Source organism: Haliaeetus albicilla, chromosome 23 (genome assembly GCF_947461875.1).
Source record: "Haliaeetus albicilla chromosome 23, bHalAlb1.1, whole genome shotgun sequence".
Lineage (NCBI taxonomy): Eukaryota > Metazoa > Chordata > Aves > Accipitriformes > Accipitridae > Haliaeetus > Haliaeetus albicilla.
In genome coordinates this window covers 3,539,994-3,565,482 of record NC_091505.1, presented here as the reverse complement: position 1 = coordinate 3,565,482, position 25,489 = coordinate 3,539,994, and the positions used below count along the sequence as shown (strand labels likewise).

Here is a 25,489-nt window from a genome sequence, read left to right as displayed (position 1 = left end):
TATTTAAAATTGGTGCTGAAATTACGTTTGGATATTACTGACCATTTCAGCTTTGTGAACTGTTAATCTAATACATTAATTTTCTGACTTTCCAATTTGCAACTGCGTGCTTTTCAGTCATGCTTTTAATAATGTTTTCAGTTAATGGATATCTGTCTATCACCTGAAATTTAAAAATGCAGATTCTTTATCAAATAGTGAAAAATATGCAAAATTTTCAAATTTGTCACCTTGTTGATATGGAGGTAAAACTCTTATATTTCTTATGTCTCTTTTCAGGTGGTGTGCTGAAGGTGGAAATTTGATTTGCTGTGACTTCTGCCATAATGCCTTCTGTAAAAAGTGCATTTTGCGCAACCTGGGTCGAAAGGAGCTATCGACTATACTGGATGAAAATAACCAGTGGCACTGCTATATTTGCCATCCAGAGCCTTTGTTGGACTTGGTCACTGCATGTGACAGTGTCTTTGAAAATTTAGAACAATTACTGCAACAAAACAAAAAAAAGATCAGAGTTGAAAGTGAAAAAAGTAAAATATATGACCATACAGTCAAGTTTTCTCCAAAGAGAAATAATTCAAGTTGTAATGGTGAAGAAAAAAAACTAGATGATTCATATTCAGGTTCACTAACGTATTCTTATAAAGCACTAATGGTGCCAAAAGACTTGCTTAAGAAAACAAAAAAGCTGGTTGAAACTACAGCAAATCTGAATTCTAGCTTTGTAAGCTTTTTGAAAAATGCTGCAGAAAACGTAGAAATAAGCCCAACTGTGCAACTTTGTCAGCTAAAAGCTTTTAAATCTGTGTTGAGTGACATGAAAAAAGCTCATCTGGCACTAGAAGAAGGTCTGAACCTGGAGATTCAAGCTTTGAATGTTAAAATCAAAGATAAAAATACCAAAGAGAAAAAAACTGATGTTAGATCAGAAAAAAATGAGGTGAAAAAAGATGAAGGAAAGGAACACGTGGCATTAAAAGAGGATGGCACTGTAAAGACACAGAAAAAAGTTATGTCAGAACAGCCTGACAGTGAGCCCATGGATCAAAGTGTTCCAACAATGGAACAAACAGATAACAAGCGTACTTCTGGTGAAGATAAAAGATCTGGCAGAAATGAAGAACCTCAGTATGAACCTAATAGTACAGAGGCTTTAGACATGGATATAGTGTCCATTCCCTCATCTGTTCCTGAAGATATTTTTGAGACTTTAGAATCTGCTATGGAGATTCAGATTACATCAGATGAGCAAGACAATGGAAATACAGGAACAGATCATGAGACTCTAAATTCAAATACAAAATTGAACACTCCTATGAAAGATACCAAAGGTGGTACTAAGTTAAAATCATCGGCTAAAGGAACAAAAGAATTGGTTGTAAAATTGACCCCTGTTTCCCTTTCAGAGTCTACAGTTAAAGCTGAAGATCAAGACAGCAATCTAGAAAAGGGAAGTAAGGATGTTGATGTAATACCTAGAGCAGAAAACTGTGATTCTGTAAAACAAAATCATAATGCTGGCAGTGAACCTTCCACGGAGAACGAAACTGTCTCACTTGTAGAGGAATCTGATCTCAGGAGATCACCGCGTGTGAAGACCACACCTCTGAGGCGCCAAACAGACATCAGTCCTTTAACATCAAATTCAGAAGAAGATAGCAATGACACGTGTAATGAAAAAAGTAAGAGAAAATCATCAAAACAACCAAGGAGGAAAAAGGATAAAAGAAATTCTTCTGACAGTACGGTTGATGGTCCTAGCCCTAATAAACTTTCTAAATCCAAAAAGCCATATGTATTAGATCATAGCTCAGATTCTGATGAGATGCCAGCTGTTCTTAAAGAAGTAGCTATGATGAGTCACAGTTCTTCAGATATTGATAGCAATAGCGAAGCACCAACAAATGATCAGAAGACTTTAAATTTTCTAAAGGATCAATCAGTAAAGGATGAAAATGGAAAACGAAAAAGAAAAAGTTCCACTTCTGGTTCAGATTTAGATGCTAAAAGAGGCAAATCAGCTAAAAATTCTGCTGCTGCTAAAAAGAAACGACAAAACTATTCAGATTCTTCAAACTATGATTCTGAGTTAGAAAAAGAAATAAAAATTTTGAGTAAAATTGAGTCTGCAAAAAAAGCCAAGAAAAAATACTCACAAAAAGAAGATAGTTATGATTCCTCTGAAGAAGAGCAGAGGAAAAAAGTAAGTAGTAAGAGAAAGGTAAATTTGGAGAAACAGAGAGAGAAATCTTCTGAAGATGATGATGCTGAAAAGTCTTCCCCAGAGAAGGAGATTAATCATTCTTCTGAAGATAAAAAAATCACTAAGGGGTCAGCTGCTAAGGAAAGGATAAACAGAGACTTAAAAGAAAAAACTGCAAAGGGAAAGCACGATGAGTCTTCTGATGTTGAGAAGTCTTTACTGGAGAAAGAGGAGAGTTGTCCTAAAGGTGTAAGGCTAAGTGAAGTTAAGAGCAAGGATTTGAAAAAGAAAAAGGCACAGGAAGATTCTTCTTCGGAGAGTACTGAGAAATCTGCAAAGAAAGAGCATAATTTTGATTCTTCAAAAGACAGATTCAAGAATAAAAAAGGACCAGAAAGCAAAGTGAAGAAGACTGAAAAACTGAAAAAGAAAAGTTACAAGAAAGAGCAAGATGATTCCTCTTCTGATGTTGAAAAGCCATCTCCAGGGAAAGGAAGTTGCAATTCTTCTGAAAATGACAAAACTAAAAATGAACCAGTGTTTAAGGAAAAGAAAAGGAGGAATTTGAGAGAGAGAGTACCTAAAAGAGTACGGATTGATTTATCCTCTGATGCTGAGAAGTCTCCCCTAAAAGAGGAGAGTTCTTCAGAAGATGCTGTGCGGCGTAAAAAACAAACTGAAACTAAAGAAAAGAAAAAAATAAGTCACAAAAAGAAAATTTCCAAGAAAGAACAGAATGACTCCTTGTCCTCTTCTGATGAGGAATCTTATGAAGAAAGTAAGAAAAAGATTAAAAGAGGGTCAATGAAAGAAAGTAAAAAGAGTAACTTAAAAAAGAAAGTGTCAAAAAAGAAGGTGGTTGTCACTTCATCTTCCTCATCTGATAAGGAAGAAAATGATGAACAGAATTCAACAGGTGATGGAAGCAGCGATGAGCAGAAAATTATGCCAGTGACTGAAAACTTAATGCTGTCTGCTGGTACAGGATTTTGTCAGTCATCAGGTGTGCAAAAGATGTTCATCTACACGTATTATTAATATAGAGGAAATTCGTAAAATTTGGGTAACATTTAATAATCCGGAAGTGAAGATATTCATAAATAGGTAATTGTACGTTTAAAGATTTGCAACCAGTTAGGTTTTCTGATACTGATTTGGAAGCACCCATTCCAATTTGTGCAGCTTGTCACTTGTGGAAGAAAGGATGTCACTGTAAATGGAGAAGCTTGAGAAGCTATAGTCCGTAATGCCAGCAGGTATTTCTTTGCAGCACAGCTTTCAAAAGCTTGTTCTTCTCTTTCGCTGCCCAGGTGCTATTTAGCAGAAACTGGTTTTAAGCACTAAGTGTCTAGTGAACTCAAATTTGTCAGCCCGTGGTTACGCGCTAGAGATGACTCTGAAGACTTGCAGCATTGCAGTATACATTTTTAAAATCAAGTAGGTGATCTTTGCACCTCACAAGACCATGTAGCCTTAGAGCAGCTGGTGTCAGTTAACAGAAATCTGTCATTGCTTACTGTTTTCATAGCAGGTTTAATAGTAATAATTCTTTTTCTTGCCAAGGTAGAACTACTTAATTAGTGTCTTATATCTTTAGGAAATTAGAAAGAAATTCAGAACTGCTGAATTTGAACACTTAGTTTTAAAGAACTTAAAAAGGAAGGGTAGTTTTCACATCACATGGACAATACACGTTTTTAATACATGAATTTTCAAATAGAAAAAGTAAAATGTGTTTACTGTTTTAATTACCATGACAGGTAAATTGTTTCCTGTTTGTTTGCTTTTGATGATGTTTCATAGAACTTTCTATACGTTACTGTGTTTGAGCCAACATTTACAGTACTTTGCGAAGCTGGAACTAAACAAAAATTGAATAAAACAGCAATATGTTCATGAAGATAGCAGAAGGGACATAGTTGCATTTTGGCTTTCCTGAGAAGCCCTTGTAGGCAGACCCCAAGTGCAAAATGAGGTGGTGGTTGTTTGTAGTTTCTTAAAACAACAAAACAAAAAAAGCAACCAAACAGACAAACAAAAAAACCCACCCACCCCCAAACAAAACACCCAGATTTTAAATGAAACATAAAGTTCTTCCTTTCTCCCACCAACTTGATGCTGACCCACTTCCCTAAGTTTTCCTGCAGTTTAGTTTCTGGAGGGTTGTTAACCTTAACCTGCAGATGCAAAGGTTGCTTTTTACAGGTGCTATGCTGCTTTGGATTTAAAGCCCTGTAAGAAAGCAAAGTTTGATTAACAGTGTTTTGTGTCGTTGTAGAGTAACAGCTGGAAATTAAGTTTCTTATTCTGCATATTATACAGCCCTGTAATGTTTGTTTTTCAGGGTCCTCTGATGAAGTAAGTTTAGTTGCGTCTCTGTGCACATAATACTGGGACTTTTAGGGCTTTTCCTTGATGGCTGTCAAAACAATGTTTTCCCCAGTGATGCCACTACTGGGGGAGATTGCAAATAATAAATGGTTTGCATAGTAATGAACTAGCGTCTGGCATGTGGTAGCTGCCACGGCTGTTAAAACGCTCCCCATAGGTAGACAATTGATGGTACTCAGTGACAGTAACCCATAGGCAACAGTTCTCAGCATCACTGGACCATCAATGAAAAATATTTCAAGAATAAAATTGCTCACTTACAGTATATGTTCATAGACTTGGTATTGAAATGGCCCAGGAGGAAAAACTTGGTCATAATGTATCAGAAGGTATCTGAGGCAGTGAGAGTGATTTGTTTTATTTGCAAGTCACAAGTGGAAAGATCGGAGAACTATTGGATGGGAAAGACAAATCTAACAGTGTACAAATTGGAAAAATGAGATGGTAATGTGGGATGATTCACGGTAGAGTTAGATTGAGTGAGAAGTGGGTTGGTTTAGCCTGGAGAGAGGATGCTAAAAATGGGGAGTCTTAATTGCTGTGTTCTAATCACCTAATGGGTAGTTATAGAGAAGGCTGAGCCTGATGCATGACGAAAGGATGAGAGGCTGTGGGTACAAGTTTTGGCAAAGAAAACTCTGATTAGCTACTAGGAAAAAATTCTTTATATTCAGGATGGTCAAAGCCTGAAACTGGTTGGCCTGTCAATTTTGGAATCCCTGTCCTTAAAAATACTCAAAACTTGACTGGACAAGGCCACGAGAAAACTGACCTCACTGGAGTTAGCTCTGCTTTGAGAATGCAGTTTCAGTAGATTATGTGCAGAGGTCTCTTCCAACCTTATTGTATGATTCTGTGAGAATCTGCCTGTGTTATATTAAGGAGGCAAACTTGCCCTTTCTCTTCAGTTTGCTTTTGGCTTAATAGGTGAATAAATGAAGGAGTGTTTTCTGTGTCTGACCAAGCTACGTAAGTTGGTGGTTGAATGAGACTTAGAATCTGGTTTAAGCAACAGGATACTTCTATTTATCTAAGCCCAAGAGTGAGGGACTTTCTGTGATCAGCTCTTACACAGTCCTGTCGAACATCTGGCTAGTGGTAATTCCAGGACAAGTGGACATTAAAACAACTTGGCGCAAGTCTCTTGCAGTCTAGTTTTAGTCCACTCCCCACAGGTAGAAAATAAATAGTAGAACTTATGAATGAGGAGGATCTCAGTTCATTAGGGTTTTGAGGTCTCTTTTCCTAAGCTTAATTTTACTAACTAGCAGATTTGACTTACTTATATGCAAGTCAGAAGAATGAGAGAAAAGAAAGGGGAAAGGCCTGGGAGTGTGCTAGAAATAATCTGAATTCCTCTAGTTCAGCCAGGAGAGTGCAGAGGAGCTTAAAGGCAGGTATCATACTGTGCTATTCTTTTTCTATTACATGTCCCATGCTGTTGGTTTTGATGTGCTTTCCATGAGACCGTATCCATGTAGTGCTGCTGAGTCTGATATTTGCATTAAGGATAGCAGGTGTAATTTTCAAAACTTAAGTCTTCACACATACATGACAAATGCATGCATTGTATTTGATACTCTGAAGGCAAAAATAGTCAAGGATTATTGTTTGCGAGTACTTAATGGCAGCAGGATAGCTCATAAGTTTGGTAAGTGATTCTGTAACATATTTGGGCCTTCTTTTCAATTTACACAAATTCAGTAGTGGAGCTTCGGAAATGGAGCTAATAACTTCCTGGGAAACTTAATTTTTGAATCCTAAGTGGAGTATTCAGTCTGTGTATGTTTTGGTGTAAAAAGCCTAATTTTGCAGTATGTATTAAGGAAAAAAATGCAAGTTGTGTGTAAGTAGCAAGCATAATGCAGATGAAAGTATTGCTTGAAAAACTAGATACTTTTATTAATAAAAATATTTATTTTTATATGTTAAGATAGGTAACTGGCTTTTTTGTTTGCTGGTAGAAAAGTGGTGGTGTTATGAAGCTATTTGTATATGGAGATTCTTGACGGAGACAGTAGTTCATGTGCTGTGTTGTTCATTGCTGTTTATTGCTGATTTTACATGTATTAAGTGTTCATGTTTTCTGTTTTTTTGTTTCCCCTTCCTCCCCCAGGAGATGAGGGTGAGACTAAATCAAGGGCTGTTCCAATGGAGGAGGAGGAAGATGATGATGATGACGATCCTGAGAATAGGTATGATACCATCTGTAAGGACTTAAAAAAGATTATAACACACCCTAGGCGTGGGCGCAAACCGGCGCAACGGAAGAGCAAGCAGGTTGTAAAAACCACGACTGCCTGCCTTGTAAAGACTCGCTCACGGGCTTCCCGCAAGTTTGAACAAGGGGCCAGAAAACAGAGGCCAAAATCCAGAAATGCAAAGAAAGTACTTAGAAGTGTTAGCTAACACACCTTGCATAGGGTGTGTTATAAATGCACTGCAGCACTGTCCATTTTATGTTCCCATTGAAATTGTGAGGTTTGTGACAAGTATTTCATTCAGGCAGGTAAAAACCTACTTCTGATAAATGTGACTTTCAGCTAGCTATATGAATAGAGGGTAAAAATTTGCATCTGTGCAATATGCAGTGCTAAAATATTTTCAGATATGTTACATAATTTGCTTTTTTAATTGAAACACCATTTCTCAATAAAGAGAAAACACAAATGTGGAGAAAAGAGTATTACATATTTTCAGTTGTTAATTAAACTGAGTTTTAATCCACTAAAGAATACCTGAAGTGACTAATGTGATAGTTAAGGCCCTGATTCTACAAGCACTGTGCATAGGCTCAACTGGTATCAAAGAGACTAATTATACATACACGTTTTAAGTCTTTGCATAGATATTTTCGGAATTGTGGCTTATATGTATTGCTTCAGTTTCAAGTTCAATAAAAATGAATCTATGTAAGATATAGTTAGTTAAGACATGTCATATTTTACCAGTACCATTGTAGGTATCAAAATTAGCCTGGCTAGAAAATGTAAAAGCTTTGTTTCCTAATAAGTGAATGCAACATGAAGTATTGCTCAATTACGAGCCACAGTTCCTTTTTGGAAGTTATTATAGTTAGACTAAAGAGTTGTTCAACAAATTTTTATACAGTATTTCAGAAACTGATTTTTTTTTTGCTATATAGCATGTATGGGACCAGCTTCATAGCTTTGCACAGTTGCTGATGGAGTCTTTTTCTGCTTCTGAGCCTTACTAGTTTAGGATATGGTATCTTTTGTTTCACAGAGTTGTATGTTTTGATCTGTGGCTGAAGTAAATTTTTAAAACACTGTTTTATATCCTTTACGGACCTCAGTTTGGCATCAAAATGTTGCTGCTGATGTAGTTCTTGATTGTTTTCAGTCATCAAATTTAATCAGATAATTCAGCTTCTAAAGAAAGATGCTCCTTAGGGACTTGACAGCACAGGGTCATAAGCAGAACATGTAAACATTGGTAATAGAAGATTTTTTTAAGTGATGCTTTAATTCCAGTCCTGTTCTGATTTTTTTTTTCCTTCTTTTTTCTTTTTTGTTTGTTTCTTAAGTGTTTCTGGTTGATAACTAAGCCAATACACTTTTGTCAAAGTTCAGTGTTTACCATACAAATGTTACTGAGAGATCTTAATTACTAGTTTAAGAGCTATATTCGGAAATGAGTTAACCCAATTGATAACAAACAAATCAGTAATATGAATTTGGGGTTTAAAAATCAGTTTCTGTACTTTGTTTTTAAGCTGAATCTTTGTTGAAGTTTTTACTTAGGGAATATTTTGAATATATATTGATGAGATGGGGAGGTATTTTGTCAATAAACAGTTTTGTCAACCTTCAGACATGTTAACTGGTAACTGCAGTCTAATTTTACATTCATCACGCATTGTACTTGGCACCAAAATCAGATATATAAAATGTAAAAAGATGGAACAAATTTCAAGAATTTAAAAGCTTGTTCTTCTGTTTACTCAACACAAAGTGTTTAAATAGTTTACCTACTATTCAGATAAGTTGCCTATTTTCTTCCAGGCCAAAGAGGGTACGTAGTACCTACCAGGTATTTGTAGTGTGGGAACTCTGATGTTTGCAAGTCTCTAGTTTAGATGTTCTGTTATTTGCATACCTTTGGATGTGCATGACATGAATATTAATAGTCTTGAAATCATCTTTGCCAAAATGCAATATCCAAGTGGGTCATAATATGACATACAGTGCTGTATGCTTTCATCTTATGTTGTGTAATTATCTATTACTGGTCCTTCTGATCTTTTAAATGGTACTGTTTAATATGTTTGCAGTAGTTTTGTTTATTAAGAAGTTAATAGTGTATTTAATGCAGAATGCCTTTAAGTATTTGATGGTTGCAATAAATTTTTGTAAAACGTTTTTCTTGTCCAAGCATTTAATTTAATAAAACTCTGATAGCTTGAAAATCGGACTGTTTCAACAAAGACAGTACAGTATTTAGAACAAGGTGTTTGGCAGTTTTCACTTTTTTTTTTTTTTTTTTTAGACATGTATGACATTTCATTCAAATATTCATTTGAATTCACTTAAAATATATTTTAAATGGTTCTAAATTTCTTAGTAATATACAAAAGGCCCATTTAATTCAGTAGTGCTCTAGCTGAAAGAATGGTGGCTTTTATTAGCCACCTTAAAATCTCCTCCCCATTCCCCCAATCCTCCCCCACCCCCAGCTTGTTTTGGGCAACCTTATTTCTATATATAGTTAGTAGGTATTTATGAACACTACGTGTGAGTTGATACAATCTAATTGGTAATAATATGTCATGATAATTAATGTTTAAAATTATGACTTTTTAAGAAGAAGAATTATTTGTAGAGTGGTAGCATTGTCTCACCAAGATTTTTGACAATCTGTAAATGCGTCCGTCGTATTGGCACTCTGAAATTCACGAACCAGAATGGTGCAAATTATCATTTGGAGTTAAGTCCACATCACGAGAGGCTGCACCTACTAATCCAATTTTGCTGAAATGTCTGAAGGATAATTTAAAGTAGTCCTATACTATGACTGAGCAACTCCTGGGTAACTTCCAGTTTGCCTATCTCATTTTAAAAATGTTTTCTTTTAGCATAAGTTAAAAAATACATAGTAACCAATTCATTATTTATAAATCTATATTGTTGGTGTCATTCTTCCAAAGGCGGAATATATTTAAATCCTGGTTTATATAAAATGATACATACATACTGTTATTTTATTCTATAGTTGGTTTTATGTCTTGGTTGAGATTACAGTCCCATTCTGTAAGGCACTATATAAATATGTATTGGGAAAATGTCCTTTATACAAATCTCATGATATGTTTGGATAAGATGGAGTGGGGCTAGGCAATGTGGCATGCTCAAGGTCACAGCAGATCAGTGGCAGAAATGAATGAAATGCAGGGGGGATTGTTTGGGGTTTTTTTATTCATTTTTTATTTTTATTGCTACCTGAAGTCCTGTGCTGGAGGTCATGCAGCTCTTTGTGCTTCTCAATTATATTTGTTTACAGTGTTCAACTGTTAAATCTGGTTGGCCAAGAACATCTTTTGTGTCCTTGACTCGTAAATATTGCGATATCTTTTGATTTTCATGAGTTTCTCTGGAAGAATGTGAGCGGGGGGAGTTTTCACACTATCATAGCTTGTTTTTCTTGGTACTTGCAGTTTGATATTAATGCAAATATTAAAATGTTAAAGCTAGCATATTAAGTTTCTTAGCTTAGAAACCTGGTCACTTTAAATGGGTTTGTGTCTTAAAATAGAAGTGTGATATATTATCTTGAGCCACATATAATTTAATTTAAAACCAGTTTCAAGAGTCCAGTGCTCAATTTATTCTAATTCATATAAGCCATTTGTTACATCAGTTGCTTGTCAGATGCATTTACAAGACTTCATCTGTTTGGTTCTAATATTGCTTACACTTTTAATTCCTATCAGATATGTAGTTACATTAAAAATAGGAATCTTTAAATTCTGAGCATCTCAGCAATGTCTTAACACCATACCAGTAGAACACATTGAAGAGAATGTAGCTTTTTTCACTAAGCAAACAGTTCCATCTCAGTTGGATTCAAAGTGGTTGAATCTTTATCCTAGCTAAAAAAATATCTCTAATTTTCTATCTCAGAGTATAAAAGCAGTAACTTACTAATCAATATTATTATAACTAATTAGAAACTAATAAGTTTGCCCAATTTGATTGGTGGTTATGATGATGATTAGTAGGAAAATAACAGCATCTTCTGTTTATGGACAGTAGATTTTGTGCATGGTATTTTTAGGTGAATGCCACATTTGTTCCCCACCCCCCCCAAAATATATTTCATAAAAGAACAAATAAAAATGTATGTATTCTTCTGTTAAGAATGAAGGTTAACCTTTGTTTACAAATATATAAGTAAATTTTTAAAGGTGACTTGTATGAAAGGTAAGTATTGTTATCCATGTACAATTTGTGTTAATTTTGCTAATGCAGTTGAGGACAATCCAAAATAAGTGAAAGGCAGTATTACTAGGCAGTACTTTCAGGACTGAATTTTGAAATTTTGCAGTTCTCTTTAGTGTTTCTACTTCTTTTTCTCTTCTGAAGCAAAACTTTGCTGATAATATTGTAAATTTTTTAAATAAGAAAAGTAGCCAAACTGCTGCTGTCTTTATTTCCTGGAGTAGAATTCAAGGTTAATAATTCATGTTAAAAGCTTTTAAAGAGAAGCCAACCTGTGATATTCCAATCAGTTGCATTTTGAAGAAAAAGTTCTGACCATTAAGAGATGGAAGAAATATAGTCTTAATTTCTTATATAAGGAGCTATTAATTTCTGTTGCTGTTACACATGATGTGGTGGGTTTTAAAACAACAAATAAACAAACAAAAACAACAAAAAAACCTAAGCCCCCTTTCCAAATCCTCTGGAAGGACCTAATCTAGAAATCATTTGGAAGAGGATGTTACTTATCTATGGACTTTAGTAAGTTTTCATTGGGTTCACACTGTGATCTGGTGATATACATGGAATTAAAGCTTACCAAGAGTACTGCATTTTAAAGTTTTAATCAGCTATTTCTTTGCAAGCTATTTCTCAAGGTGGGGCAGAGGGGGTGTTTTGGATGCTGAGGGATAGTCTGTCACTCACTGAGCAATCTTAGATGTTTACTAAACCATTTTATTTCCATCTTTTAATAATAACTGAATATATATTAGCATTAGAATCTTTTTGGAAAATATACTACCACTCAAAAAATAGAAAATACTGTATGAAATGTTAGGAAAGTTGCCTTGGGAAGATTCCCTTTGAAAAGTTTCTTTGTTTTAGGGACACGTTGCATGCTGAAAAATGAAATACAGATTCTTTAAAACCTATTTTATAGTGCTACATAAAAGTAACAATTTAATTTTCTAATCTGTTAGAAGCTATACTTAAGAGATCACTGTTCCTTTGCCATTTCCAAGTAAAGCCTAGATTGTGGTTGAGTTTCATGGTTTTTGACCTATTGTTTTGACTGGTATAAAAGCTTTCCCATTCTGAACTATGTGCATACAGTATACATTAATTCTCCTGAAAAGCAAGACAGACCAGATTTGACGTAGCAAAAAGGTCTTTCATTTAAAATTGATGGATGGAATGAAAACCATAGTATTTCTGATATTTGTATGGGGAAGGCCTGGTTTCATTCTTTCAGGATTTTTTTTCCCCTGGAAGTACGAGTTCTCAGATAAGTCCACTATTCCTCTGCTTTTGACATACCATTTTATATTTTGCCTTGGAGAGATTCACGTAAGATTTTTTTTTTTATGTTGCAACAGCATGTAAAGAAATCATTTTTCCATAGTAACTTCTTCTATGTTAGCTGAAAACATTATTGTGCTGAATTAAAACTGTGAGAAGCTGAGCAAACAGCTTGTGGAACAGGAAATAAGATCATAATTTTTCTTTGAATTTCAGGTCCTATAGTGTTTGATAAAACTTTTTTGTGTGTATGTGTATATATACGTGTATTTTTTTGCTATAGTTGCTATAAGGCAAGTGCTGGTAGTGATATGTGGGATTCAGTGTGGGGTTTTTTTTCCTGAGGCACTTGATATCAGTTCGTCTTGAGACATCATGAGTTACTTCAATTACTACAGCATCTCTTTTGCAGTAGGGTGGGCTCAGGCAATTAGAATGGTAATGTAGCTGAAGGCAAACTATGTAGAGGCAGGGTAATAAATTCTTTTTTTTTTTTTTTTTTTTTTTTAACCTGTGAGTTAATGCATATTGCAGTAATCTTCTCCTTGATTAAAACATGCATTCAGTGATACACTGTTTTAAAAACTGTAAGTGTTTATATATACACTAGTCAAGTAGATTCAGTGCCTCAGGAAATAAATCTCATTGATTTAAATCAAGTAAGCATGATAACCATTAGGGGGGGGAATAATTTGAGTATTAGAATTTGGTCTGCAGCATCTTCACGTTCTTATTACAGTTCGAATTCATATAGGTGCCTATCCCAGAAGTGACAAGAGTCTGTCCAACTAGACCATGAATAAAATGAAATGTTTAAGTTTGTACATTTTATAGCTATCTCCAGTCTTGCTGTAAAGCATGAGACTTCTTTAAAAAGCATTATATGAATTTGCTTTCTAAAAGCAAGTTAACATGTTACATCTAACATATTTTTGCTGATATATACTCTGTTACCACAGTGACTTTTCATCATGTGTCTTTTTTTTGTTCAGCTTTCAACCCCTTTTTTTTGAAGTTCTGAATGGTATAGGATTACACTTATCGTTCATAGATTTACTTGAACAATGGAATAAATAGTTTTTTCTGTTTTACTTCAAAGAATTGCCAAGAAAATGCTTTTAGAAGAAATCAAAGCCAATCTTTCCTCTGATGAGGATGCATCTTCAGATGATGAATCGGATGAAGGAAAAAAGAAAACTGGAAAGCAAAATGAAAACACAGGAGATGATGGTGAGCACCAAAAAGCATCTGGAAAAAAGTGGTGCTGTAGCACCTGTCATAATTTCAAAGGTCACTTGGGAAAATTATAATTATTAAAGTTTCTTCAGTTTTCAATTAAAAAATGTCATTGATAGGTAGTTGCCAAATAGATGCTGATATACATGATCATGAGGATTATCATCTCTTTTACTCTTCTGTGAGTGTATTTTTTTGTTAGTAATAGTCTGATTTTTGTAACCAATTCAGAAGTCCTAAGGATTTGTGAGGAATAATCTGTCCAGAACTGTAAGACATGCAAATACATGTGAGAGATTTGACTAACATATACAGTCATTGGAACAGACATGCCAAGTGTTCAGGCAGCGTAAAATACTTAAAATTTAAGGGAACAGTGGTATGGTTTTGCCCATACTTTCCTGAAAAGCACAGAATTTAGCCTAAATTAATTTAGATTTTAATTCTTGCCAAATTTAAGTAAGAAAAAAATGACCACTGTGCATGTTGTACTGACTTATCTCTGACAGAAGAAAATGATAAGGAGGATAATTCTGAATCGGATTCAGAAGAAGAAGAAGAATCAAAGAAGCCTAGATACAGACACAGACTGCTGAGGCACAAGCTGACAGTGAGTGATGGAGAATCTGGTGAAGAAAAAAAGGTGAAACCAAAAGACAAAAAAGAAGGGAAGCGCAGAAATAGAAGGAAAGGTACGTAATCAAAATATTTTTTTGTCACAAAAAGTACTTGCTTCTATAAAGGAAGTCCAAAGCATGTCAGAATGGAGATCTGAAATTCTGTAATTTTAAAATCTCTGTATAAACTTCCTTGTGTATTAAATCTAGAATTTTCTTATCTGCGTTTGGTAAATAGTTTTATTTAAAATGTTGAATACAAATGCAGCTCTCTCCACTTATGTGTCCTCTGAATTGGATTAATCTTGTTGACTCTTAGAATATTAATCTTAAATAACAGAGGCAAGCCCAATATGTCTAATTTGTGAAAATCAGTCTTGTCTCTTATATAATTTCTGTCTTTAACTTGGACTGTTAGTAGGCCCTGTGCATCAGAAATTTCTCCATCCTAGTATTTAAATGTTGCAAACTTTAGTTGAACACCAGATGGCACTGTGAAATGATGCTTGACTTTGATTTTTCATTGTTGCATGCAAGAACAAAGAATCTGTCAGCCCCTTGCACTTAATCATTTTGAGCAGAGGAGGGGAGCGGTAGTAAAGATAAATGCTTACTGCCACGTTGGTCGCTGTAGATGTTGATAGTGTTTTGTGGCCAGTGGGAGTAAGGGTGCACAGTACTTTCCTGTTCTTAGTTTTGCACTAATGCTAGCCATCTTTTGCGGTGTTTCACAGACTAAAAGATGCAGTGCCTTTGTTTATCGTTTTCTTTCATGAAAACTCTCATTTTTATCTGAATGTATATTCATGCTTTTCCTCCCTTATGGAATTACAACTCTACCAAAAATATTTCTTTCAAGAAAAGTAATTGTAAATTACAGTGGCAACGTGCAAATAAGATTCAGCCAGGCTAATTCTCAGGATTCTGTCGTGTAAGTCTTTTAAGTTCACTAGTCTCAAGTAGAATGCTATACTTTATTTCAGCTCACCGGTTCTTAGCCCTATGGGCTAAATACTGCATTTCCCCATTCTTTGTTTTAAGCCTTGTTCTTCATAAAACAGTTAAGCTTTCCACTGTGTTCAAGGTCAAACTGAAATTATAAAGGTGCTAAATAGCATGCTGGTCTTAATTACCTATAAATGCCAGTGATAGCTCCTAAAAGTAGTTATGGAAGTATTACCTAATGCTGCTAGTTTAGGTGTATTTTTAATTGTCTTTTGAGTCAGTTTTAAACTGGCATTACCTGAAGAAACTTCAAGCCATAAATACAGTAATATAATTGCATATGTTGTTAGTACATAAGGGTTGTTTGCATGAATTGTGAAGTATGATTATAAACCTACATCTGAAACATTTGAAACAAAAGCTTCTGTTTAACTAAAAATCATCTTCTGTTTTCTGAAGTTGTGTACTGTTCCCCATTGTGTTCTCTCCTCCTCACCCACTGTCTTTGAAATGTGATGCTTTCTAGTATAATGCTTTCTGTCATTTGCTTGTAAACTATACTTAGTTATATTCATACATAAAGACCTCAAGTCTTGTTGGCATAATATGGTATCTGTTAGGACGCAGCTAGTGCTTACCTGTTAAGCTTTTCTACTCTGTGCTCCTTATATTCCTGTTGCTTCTTACTAGTATGTTTAATGTGTCCCATACTGTCTGAAATGAATTTTTACAGTGCTTGTTGATCTTAAACAGTTTGTTGTATAATTAGAAGGTGTGTAATGGTGCTAACTTTGCAATAATATTCAACTTGAAATCATACTTTGTTTTTAAAGTCAGCAGCGATGATTCAAATGACTCCGAGTTTCATGAATCTGCAGTTAGTGAAGAAGTCAGTGAATCTGAAGATGACCAACGACCAAGAACAAGGTATAAATAAAACTTAACTATGCTTATCCTGTGTTTGGTTTTTGGTTTTTAATAGTGCAGTTTAGGCAGTGAGATGGTAAAAGTTAATGACTTTGGACCAGTCCTTAACAACCTTTGATGATACTTGTCCTGGTTTCAGCTGGGATAGAGTTAACTGTCTTCCTAGTAGCTGGTATGGTGCTGTATTTTGAGTTCAGGATGTGAAGAATGTTGATAACACTGATGTTTTCAGTTGTTGCTCAGTAGTGTTTAGACTATAGTCAAGGATTTTTCAGCTTCTCATGCCCAGCCAGGGCACCTGACCCAAACTGGCCAACAGTGTATTCCATACCATGGGACGTCCCATCTAGTTTAGGAACTGGGAAGTGGGGGGCAGGGATTCGCCACTCGGGGACTGGCTGGGTGTCGGTCGGCGGGTGGTGAGCAATTGCCCTGCGCATCATTTGTACATTTCAATCCTTTTATTACTACTGTTGGCATTTTATTAGTGTTATCATTATCATTATTAGTTTCTTCTTTTCTGTTCTATTAAACCGTTCTTATCTCAACCCAGGAGTTTTACTTCTTTTCCCGATTTTCTCCCCCATCCTACTGGATGGGGGGGGGAGTGAGTGAGCGGCTGTGTGGTGCTTAGTTGCTGGCTGGGGTTAAACCACGACATACTTGTGTATAATTTGATATCTGTGAATTAACTTCGTAGCAAATGTGAGAATTTTGAATTTTTATCACAGTGTCTGGTACGCAGCAATTGGATGAGCCAGTATGAAAAAAAGATTAACAAAAAATGAGCATTTTTATGCCAAATATGTCAGTGTCAATTGAGGAATGGTGGATTGCAGTAGAAAACTAATACTTAACAATTCTGAAATTCTTCAGAGTTGTCTGGAATAGACTGTTGCTATGTGTGTCCAGTGAGTTGAGGGAAAGGAAGGAATTTGGAAGTAAACCCCTGATTGCACAAAAGGAGTATATATTCTGTTAATCAGCAGTGTAGTTCATGTACTTTTTTTAATCATTGTTTTTCAGTGAGGCAATTAATTATTACTGTTAATCAGTAATACTGCCTTTTTTTTTTTTTCCTAGATCTGCCAAGAAAGCTGAGGCAGAAGAAAACCAGCGGAGTTACAAACAGAAAAAGAAACGAAGACGAATAAAGGTTCAAGAGGATTCTTCAAGTGAAAACAACAATAAGGTGCTATATTGTGTTTTGAATTAATAAATGGGAAAAGGAGTTCCTGTCTCTTCTGCCAACTGCTTAGGGACTTGGGTATCTCAAACAGCTTTGTACAAAGTACGGTACAAAATTATAGCTTTTCTCAGTGTTAGTTCAGTGCTAAAATTTGTAAAACCACCACCACCATTAACCACCACCCTCCTTCCAATCATTTGATACAATACACAGATGATCATTCCCTTAGTCTATGGACCACCCCTATAAAATGTCTTTAAAATGTCCACAAAATGCCCATTGAGTTAATTTAGTCCATGACTAACAGACTCCTGCTATAGTAATTCTTACAACATGCAACTCAAATCATGGGTTACAACAATTTAAAGATAGGTCCATTACAGTCTCCACCCCGGTCCTTTTGGGCCAGATTATAGGGTTTAACATTGCAATGAACTCCTCCCCTTGCCCCTGCTCTGGCTTGGACTTATCCACAGACTGCAGTCCCTTAGGGTTCTACCTGCTCCAAGTGGAGCCTTATCTATGTGCCACAGTCTCTTCAGGGGTATACCTGCTGCGGCACAGGCTTATCCACAGCCACAGATGCTTCGAGGTGTACCTGCTGTGGCAGGGACTTATGCTTGGGCCACAGTCCCTTCAAAGGTATACCTGCTGTGGCAGAGACATAACTACGGCCACAGACACTTTGAGATGTACCTGCTGTGGCATGGGCTTATCCAGGGCTGCCGATGCGTCGGGGTGTCCTGCTCCCGTGTGGACTCATCCACAGGTCACAGTGCCTTCGACTCGAGTTCACACTGGAGTTCCATCCTGTCCAGTACAGCGGCACAGAAACAGCAGTGATACCCTGGCCATCTGCCAGCCCAGGCGTATCGGCATTGCTGTTATCAAAATGTTCCCAGGCACAGCAGAGTAAGATGATAAGAACTACAGCAAGCAGCAAAAGCAAAAAGCATCCACTAATGAGCACTAGACTCTAATATATGGTGAGGCAAGCACAGGAGCCTGTCAGTTAATAGCTAAACAGCAATAACAGCTATAAATTCGATCTAGCAAATTCCAGTCAAATCGGTCGTTATCTTGAACTCTTCAAGCCCCACGTTGGGTGCCAAAAAGGACTGTCATAGTTTAACCCTAGCCAGCAACTAAGCACCGCACAGCCGCTCGCTCACTTTGCCTGCTGGTGGGATGGGGGAGAGAATTGGAAGAGTAAAAGCGAGAAAACTCGTGGGTTGAGATAAAGACAGTTTAACAGGTAAGGCAAAAGCTGCATGCACAGCCGCAAAGCAAAGCAAACCAAGGAATTCATTCCCTACTTCCCATCGGCAGGCAGGTATTCAGCCATCTCCCCAAAAGCAGGGCTCCATCACACCTAACGGTTACATGGGAAGACAAAACGCTATCACTCCGAATGTCCCGTTTCCTCCTCCTTCCCTCAGCTTTATATGCTGAGCATCGCATCGTATGGTCTGGAATATCCCTTTGATCAGTTGGGGTCAGCTGTCCTGGCTGTGTCCCCTCCCAGCTCCTTGTGCACCCCCAGTCTCCTTGCTGGTGGAACAGGGCGATAAGCAGAAAAGGGCTTGACTCTGCGTAAGCACTGCTCAGCAATAACTACAACATCTCTGCATTATCAACACTGTTTTCAGCACAAATCCAAAACATAGGCCTATACCAGCTACTATGAAGAATATTAACTCTATCCCAGCCAAAATCAGCACAGTCATGTTGGCTAATTTGTTTTCTAAAAAAAGTATCTTTTTCCTTACGAGTTAAACTCCACCTGAGTATATAAAAGTTTTTGGGAGCTTGTCTAAAAATAAAGGATTTGATGGTCTGTGCCATAATTTTCCTGCTAATACTTGATTTATTTAATTTGTAATAGAGTAATTCTGAGGATGAGGACAATGATGATTCAAAATCTCCTGGAAAAGGCAGGAAGAAAATAAGGAAAATTATTAAAGATGATAAGCTTAGAACGGAAACACAAAATGCACTTAAAGAAGAAGAAGAAAGAAGAAAACGTATAGCAGAAAGAGAACGGGAGAGAGAGAAATTGAGAGAGGTATGTTCTGTTTTCTTTGCAGAATGCTAGGAAGTTGAGTAGTTGATGATGTTTAAGATGACATAGTTCTACCTCAATTTAATTTGATAAGTAATTTTAAAAGTACTTACATAGCCTTGTAAGCCACAACTTTTATTTGTAGTTTCCTGTTAGTTAACACTGATAAGTTTTATTTAAGACTCCTGAGATCTTTAGAAAGTTGTTTCAATTGCCTACTGCTTTACTTTCCATGGGGAAAAGCACTCTCCCAAAGTAAGTTGTGATGCATAGTAAAGAATTTAAGGTTTCTCTTACTTCCAATTTTGCTAAAGCTAGTGTCTGTCAAATGCTTGCTATTATCCACATGTGGAGTATTCCTGTGATGCCCTGTTTCTGCTTATAGGTGATAGAGATAGAAGATGCTTCACCTCTGAAATGTCCCATTACAACTAAGCTGGTTTTAGATGAAGATGAAGAAACCAAAGAACCGTTAGTTCAGGTTCACAGGAATATAGTTACCAGACTGAAACCACACCAAGTAGATGGTAAGGAAAGAGAGTTTTACATTTTACCTTTTTTTTTTTTTTTTTTTTTTTTTTTTCTTCCCCCTCCACTGGGGCACAGCACCTTATGCAGCCTGAAATAGAATAATAAGAAAAATTCCTTGGCAGGCAAATGCCAGAATGCCAGATTTAATGCTTTATTTTTTGGAACATCTGAACAAAAGTAAATGAGATCAGCAATATATAAGTCAGTTTTACAAGCAAAGAACCTTAGAAATGTAAAGTTGGAAGGGTCCTCAAAATTATCTAATTCTCCACACAGAGGCAGAATCAAATATATGTTTACCCATTCTATTGAGGAATTAGTATATTCACTTTTTACAGTTTTCAGTGAAGACTTAAAAACCTTGCAGTATTTTCCTGTTTTTCTCAACAGAATTTTTTTTTCCTGATACCTGACATGACTGCAAATCGAGCCAGCTTCTTTCCTATTCTGTTTCTAGTGAAGAAGGAGAAAAGGAGAATAACCAATCATAATTTTCTTCACAGCTCTTTCTGTTACTTTAAATTTTCCTCAAAGTTCACAATCTACAACCTTTCCATTTTAGTAAGAAACTTCTGGACTTGCTTCAACTCTTAATGGGAGGTGCCCTGAACCAGGCACAGCAGTCAAGTTGAAGCCTCATCTGTGCTGAGTATAGCATGGTAGAATACAACTCCCCAGTAAATATTGCAAAGAACAAAAAAAATCACCCAGCAGACCCTCATGTTGTTAATGTGTTCTGTTATGTATCATATATTTCCTTTGCTTTCTCAGCTGTCACAGTTCTTACTTGATTTTTTTTTTCCTCTTCAAGCATAGAACTTCACATCTGATCTGTCTTGGCAGAATTTCTTCTAGTTGGTTTCAGATAATTTTGCTAATTTACCAAGATCATTTTAGTCTTTTCATGAATTCCTTGCCACTTTTCGTTCTATCTCCTCTTTTCTTCCTATCCCCAAGATTGCAGTCATCTGCAGTCTGCACAGTAATATTTTCTAACCCAGTTGCCACATCTTCAGTGAAAACTGTGAATATAATTAAGTTAAGACAAAGATCGTCCCACATACAACCCATTGGAGAGAAATGAATCAATAATTATCCTGAGCACTGCTTTTCTAAGAGTTATAATGATCTTACAGTGATCACACCTATCTCTTATCAGGTGAACTTTAATAAAATGAATGTTTAATAAGAAAATTTTAAATAATTTTCTTCAGGTGTTCAGTTCATGTGGGATTGCTGTTGTGAATCTGTAAAAAAAACAAAGACATCTCCTGGTTCTGGATGCATTCTTGCTCACTGTATGGGTCTGGGGAAAACGTTACAGGTAAGAAACAAAAGTCATCTTGTTTTCTGGTCTGTAGCTTGCTCCCAAAAGCTGATCCAGCAAAAGTCCATTTTAATGTCTTTCAGAACATAGTAAAACTTACTGTTTCCTAGGCAGTGACTCGATGAGGGTTGCTGGAGGAAAACATTTTGTAAAGAGGTCTTGAGAAAGAAGTTGTGTTTCATAGTGTACAGCTGTGAAAATTCTGATACACGCTCGTGCTTTCTCTGCTTTTAAAATACCTAAATTTAAATTAGGTAATCATTGATACTCATGTGAAAAGGTCATAGCTAATTGTGAGTGATACGTAGCTCCCTCACAACTCAGAACAAGAAAATACAGCCAGTAACAGACATGCTTCAGGAACCTATGTTTCTAAGACAGTTTAATAATCTTAAGCAGGTTTTGTTTTTTACTGTCTTCCTCATTCATATGTTGCTCCTTAAGCTGTTTATTTTCCTCAGTGGTTTATCAATTTATTTGTTGCACTGATAAAGTAGAGGTTTATCAAGGGTTTGGTTTTTGTTTTGTTTTTTTTTATGCCAGACTTCTAGTGTCTAAAGACAGACGCTTTGTGTTTTAATATAAACAATATTTTGCTACAGTTTAGACTCTTCCAGGTTGAGGGACAAGGGACATTTGTTTTCTATTTCAGTAACTGACTGTAAGTACCTTCATATTTTTGGGCTGTTGGTGCATCACAAATGGTTAAGACCAGAAACTTTCATTGCCTTGACAGTTAACTATAGGACATACTTTCAACCCCTTTTTCTCTTCTTTATTTCTTTTCTTTGGCTTCACAATTCTTTGCTTCCTGAGATCTTCAAGTTCAAGCCTTCGTTGTCACTTCAGTGCATGTTCCTTCTCCTTTACGCTGCTGAAGACTGCTTTGTAAAAATCTTTAAAACAGAATATTGTAGCATTTCTTAAAAAAAGTTTTCATATTTCTTGGTTTGATACAAGTGGCTCTTCTGCCATGTTAAAAGTTGCATAGTGAACGACTTAACATTTCTATTAGTCTTTAAAATCTGAAGCTCAATCGCCATTTTAAAATGTTTCTTCTGAAATTGATCATCCAAGCAGTTGCTTTAAAGCAGTGCTCATAGCTCTTTTTCTTGGGCCTCTTCTAATCATTGCAGGCCTCAGGAGAAGCTTATGCCCTTGACCTTCAAAAGAGGTGAAAAGATCAAAAACAATTTTCTTGAATTCCCTGCATCTCAGTATTCGTGCTAGTGCCTTTTTGAGGGTAGTCAGGAGTGTTGAATTCCTTTTGTGTTCACTTGTTTCCAAGTATCTATCTGTCTTCATAAATTTTGGTTTTGCATATAGCCAGATGTAGCATCACCACAAATGCTATGAGCAAAGAACTGGGGTGAGTTGCCCATCTTGCGGCTCTGCTGCCTGCTCTTTTCCCAAGAATTCCTTTAGCAGAAGTCATTTGACAGACGAACCTTTCCCTCTGATTCTGGGAAGGAGAAAGGGAAATTCTTGAGAACTCTTTAAGAAGAAAGGAGGATAACCTTATCTGTGCTTGAAAAGGCCCTCAGAAAAGCAGAGCCACTTTGGTCTCCCTGTTGTTGGCCTTCGTTGATGCTATGTTTCCTCATGTCTGGAGGAGGGAGATACTCCTGTATCTTTATCAGGACAACTGGCTAGTGAAATGAATTACTGTGAACCTTTTTGATCTCTGGCTCGAGCTGAATCATTAGAAATCAACTTGCAGCTTCTGCAGACATCGGAATTTATTAGAACTGATTTCAACTCGGGATCAGTCAGGGCCTTGCTGTGCCAAGTCATTTGACAGGAGATCTGCCTAGTGCTCTGGTGAGTTAGTGACTGGGAAGTCTAGATCATGTTAGCAGCCAGCATTTGTGCAACACTTCATTCTAAATTCTTTCTTCACATGCTCCAAATATGGATGCACTTTACTCATTCCGTGGAGTGCAGTCTCTGTAGCATGGTGATGATGGTTCTCAAAGAGGTTATTTTCTTCCTACAGTGAGGATGGGATCCTCAAAGCGTCTGTGAGGAAATGCCATTTCACCATCCTCTCCCATCTTGGTCAGTTGTGGTAGAAGCTTCCCCATTGGATTGGGAAGCCCTATCACTTGACCTGAAGGCTCGAGATCTGTTCATTCGTAGAGAGGTCAGTATATCAACACAGTGAAATTCCAAGCTGTATGAAAGATGTCTCAACGTTTTTGTGCCGTAGCTAGATGCATAGTCTGCAAGTGACACCAGTCAGCTTTTATGACCTTGTTAGTCGCTTAGCAAAGAGAATGCTGTAAGATCCTGTTGACAAGCAGTTAGTCTTTGACACCTGTGTGTTTGGAATGAGGTCTCTCAGTAGTTTTTACTCTCTGTGGTGCTCACATCTGCTTTGCCATAGTCAACACACCTGGACGCTGCTAGATAGCAGACTTGGCTTGGTGTCGTGGTTTAACCCCAGCCAGCAACTAAGCACCACGCAGCCGCTCACTCACTCCTTGAAGTCTTCCGTTATTATTTTTAGGGACTTGAAATACGCTCCAAGAGAAAATCTGCAGAGACATTCTAGCAGGAGGTATCTGTTACTCTTTGCTAGCATTAGCTGTGCCTTACTGGGTCAGATGGCTTGTGTCTTCCCTCTAAACCATTGCTACCCAGGGTTCTTCAAAAAGTGAAGTTACATGAGAAATACCTAATCCTGCCCTCCTCTGACCTAATTCAGACAAATTTTATTTAGGACTTTCTGATCCTGAAAATCTTCTTTCCTGACCTGCGAATTGCAGGATATAGTCATGGAGAGCTTAGGCTGGTATAACATCTTCAGATTCTTTAGATCCCCTAGATTCCTCTGCAAACAACAGGCTCGAGGGACTCAAGGGAAGCTTGGTTTTTGTGGTTTTCTGATTTTGGGGGTTTTCATGGGGTTACAGGGTTTTTTTGAGTAACACAGAGCTGTGGATGATCAGAGGGACTGTGGTCATTCACTGTATGTACTGTTCACGTAAAACAAGCTGCAATCTTGGTTGTTTGCAGTGCACAGTATGTGGACAGTACATTTTTAAGAACTTCAGCTGCAGCATATATAGCTTTGCTTTGCTTATGGAAGTTGGGGTGACAGGCACAATATTTTGACAATCTACAGTCCTATAGAAGAGGACTTCCATACATGCTTTGAAAATCACCTTTGAAGAGTACGTTTTTACATGCTTAATTCTAGCTTAGGTGTTACGGTACTTCAGGAGTTAATTGTACCTTTTACTGAAGATTTGCAGTGTTTTGCAGAACTGTTGTGGTTTAATGTAGCAATGCAGTCTAGGTGACTTTGTATACTTACACTTTATACGCTATATACTTTGGTGAAATACTTTGCAGCAGAAGGTATTTTTGTATGTGATCCAAATGTGTTTGTGACATTCGTTTTGGCTGTAACTTCCTGATAATCCAAGAAAGCCACAGTTACAAATATGTATCAAGTGTTTTTACCGCCAGTGTTTGTAGCTTAGGTAGTTGGTTTTTTCCGTATGTGGTCATTTGCCAGTCCTTCTATTGTAATCTGTAATGCCATTTGTTGTTTAGCTCTTAAAAGAGCTAAATCAGCGATAAGTTTTAGCAGACTTTGCAAACTGCAGAGAAGAATGTCATTAAAGTATCAGGGAAATAAGGCAATTAGGGACTCGCTGGCTGTCCAGGACATAGGACTTTTGTGATTAGTCTTCATGGGTAGTTTGCATGAACGTGAGATGCTTTTGTCTTGTTCACAAAACCACTAGTAATTCCTTTTGTATTGCAGTATCTGAAAGCAGTGTGTTGCCCAGTGTTGCAAGCATAGTTATGCACTTTGAAATGACTTTAAACAGTGTATTAAATCGGAGTTGCCAGATACCAGGGTTTGATCTGGAAAGAACTTTCCGGATGTTGTACAGTTATATGGATTAGAGGGCAGTCTTCGCTGTTAAAAGTCTGGTGTGAGAGCTGGAGCTGCCATGGGATCACTAATTCTTCTGCTCCTGGGTTTTTACAGGTCACCTCTAGTCCTGTGTTTATTTGCTCCTGCTCAAAAGCAGGCAGCCCAGCAGAGAAACACTGGGTGACACCAAAACAAATTTAAGGTTTTTTTTTTCCCAGGCCTCAAGGAGGTGTTACCATCTGCAACATATAGCCAGTCTGGCTACAGGGTGAATACTTGGAAAGCATTTCAATAACCTGCTTTAGAGCTCTTTTGAGAGAATTTGCCAATAAGTTGAAAAAATGTGGAAAACCTTGATTTAAGACTGAAGTTCACTTTCAAGAAACTTGATACCTTTATGAAGTCCAAAGAGGTGAACTTGCTTAAAGTT

General features: G+C 36.8%; 1 protein-coding gene across 3 annotated transcripts in view; it reads left to right on the top strand.

The window, feature by feature from the left end:
• ATRX (ATRX chromatin remodeler) overlaps positions 1 to 25,489 on the top strand; it is an 89,237-nt gene that overhangs the window by 27,389 nt on the left and 36,359 nt on the right. For all 3 annotated transcript variants that reach the window (XM_069810924.1, XM_069810922.1, XM_069810923.1), the window contains 9 exons: positions 280 to 3,206; positions 6,711 to 6,789; positions 13,433 to 13,563; positions 14,079 to 14,261; positions 15,965 to 16,058; positions 17,142 to 17,250; positions 19,133 to 19,312; positions 19,695 to 19,836; positions 21,055 to 21,164. In XM_069810924.1, the coding sequence (XP_069667025.1) occupies positions 280 to 3,206; positions 6,711 to 6,789; positions 13,433 to 13,563; positions 14,079 to 14,261; positions 15,965 to 16,058; positions 17,142 to 17,250; positions 19,133 to 19,312; positions 19,695 to 19,836; positions 21,055 to 21,164 (3,955 nt within the window). The remainder of the gene's footprint in view (positions 1 to 279; positions 3,207 to 6,710; positions 6,790 to 13,432; positions 13,564 to 14,078; positions 14,262 to 15,964; positions 16,059 to 17,141; positions 17,251 to 19,132; positions 19,313 to 19,694; positions 19,837 to 21,054; positions 21,165 to 25,489) is intronic.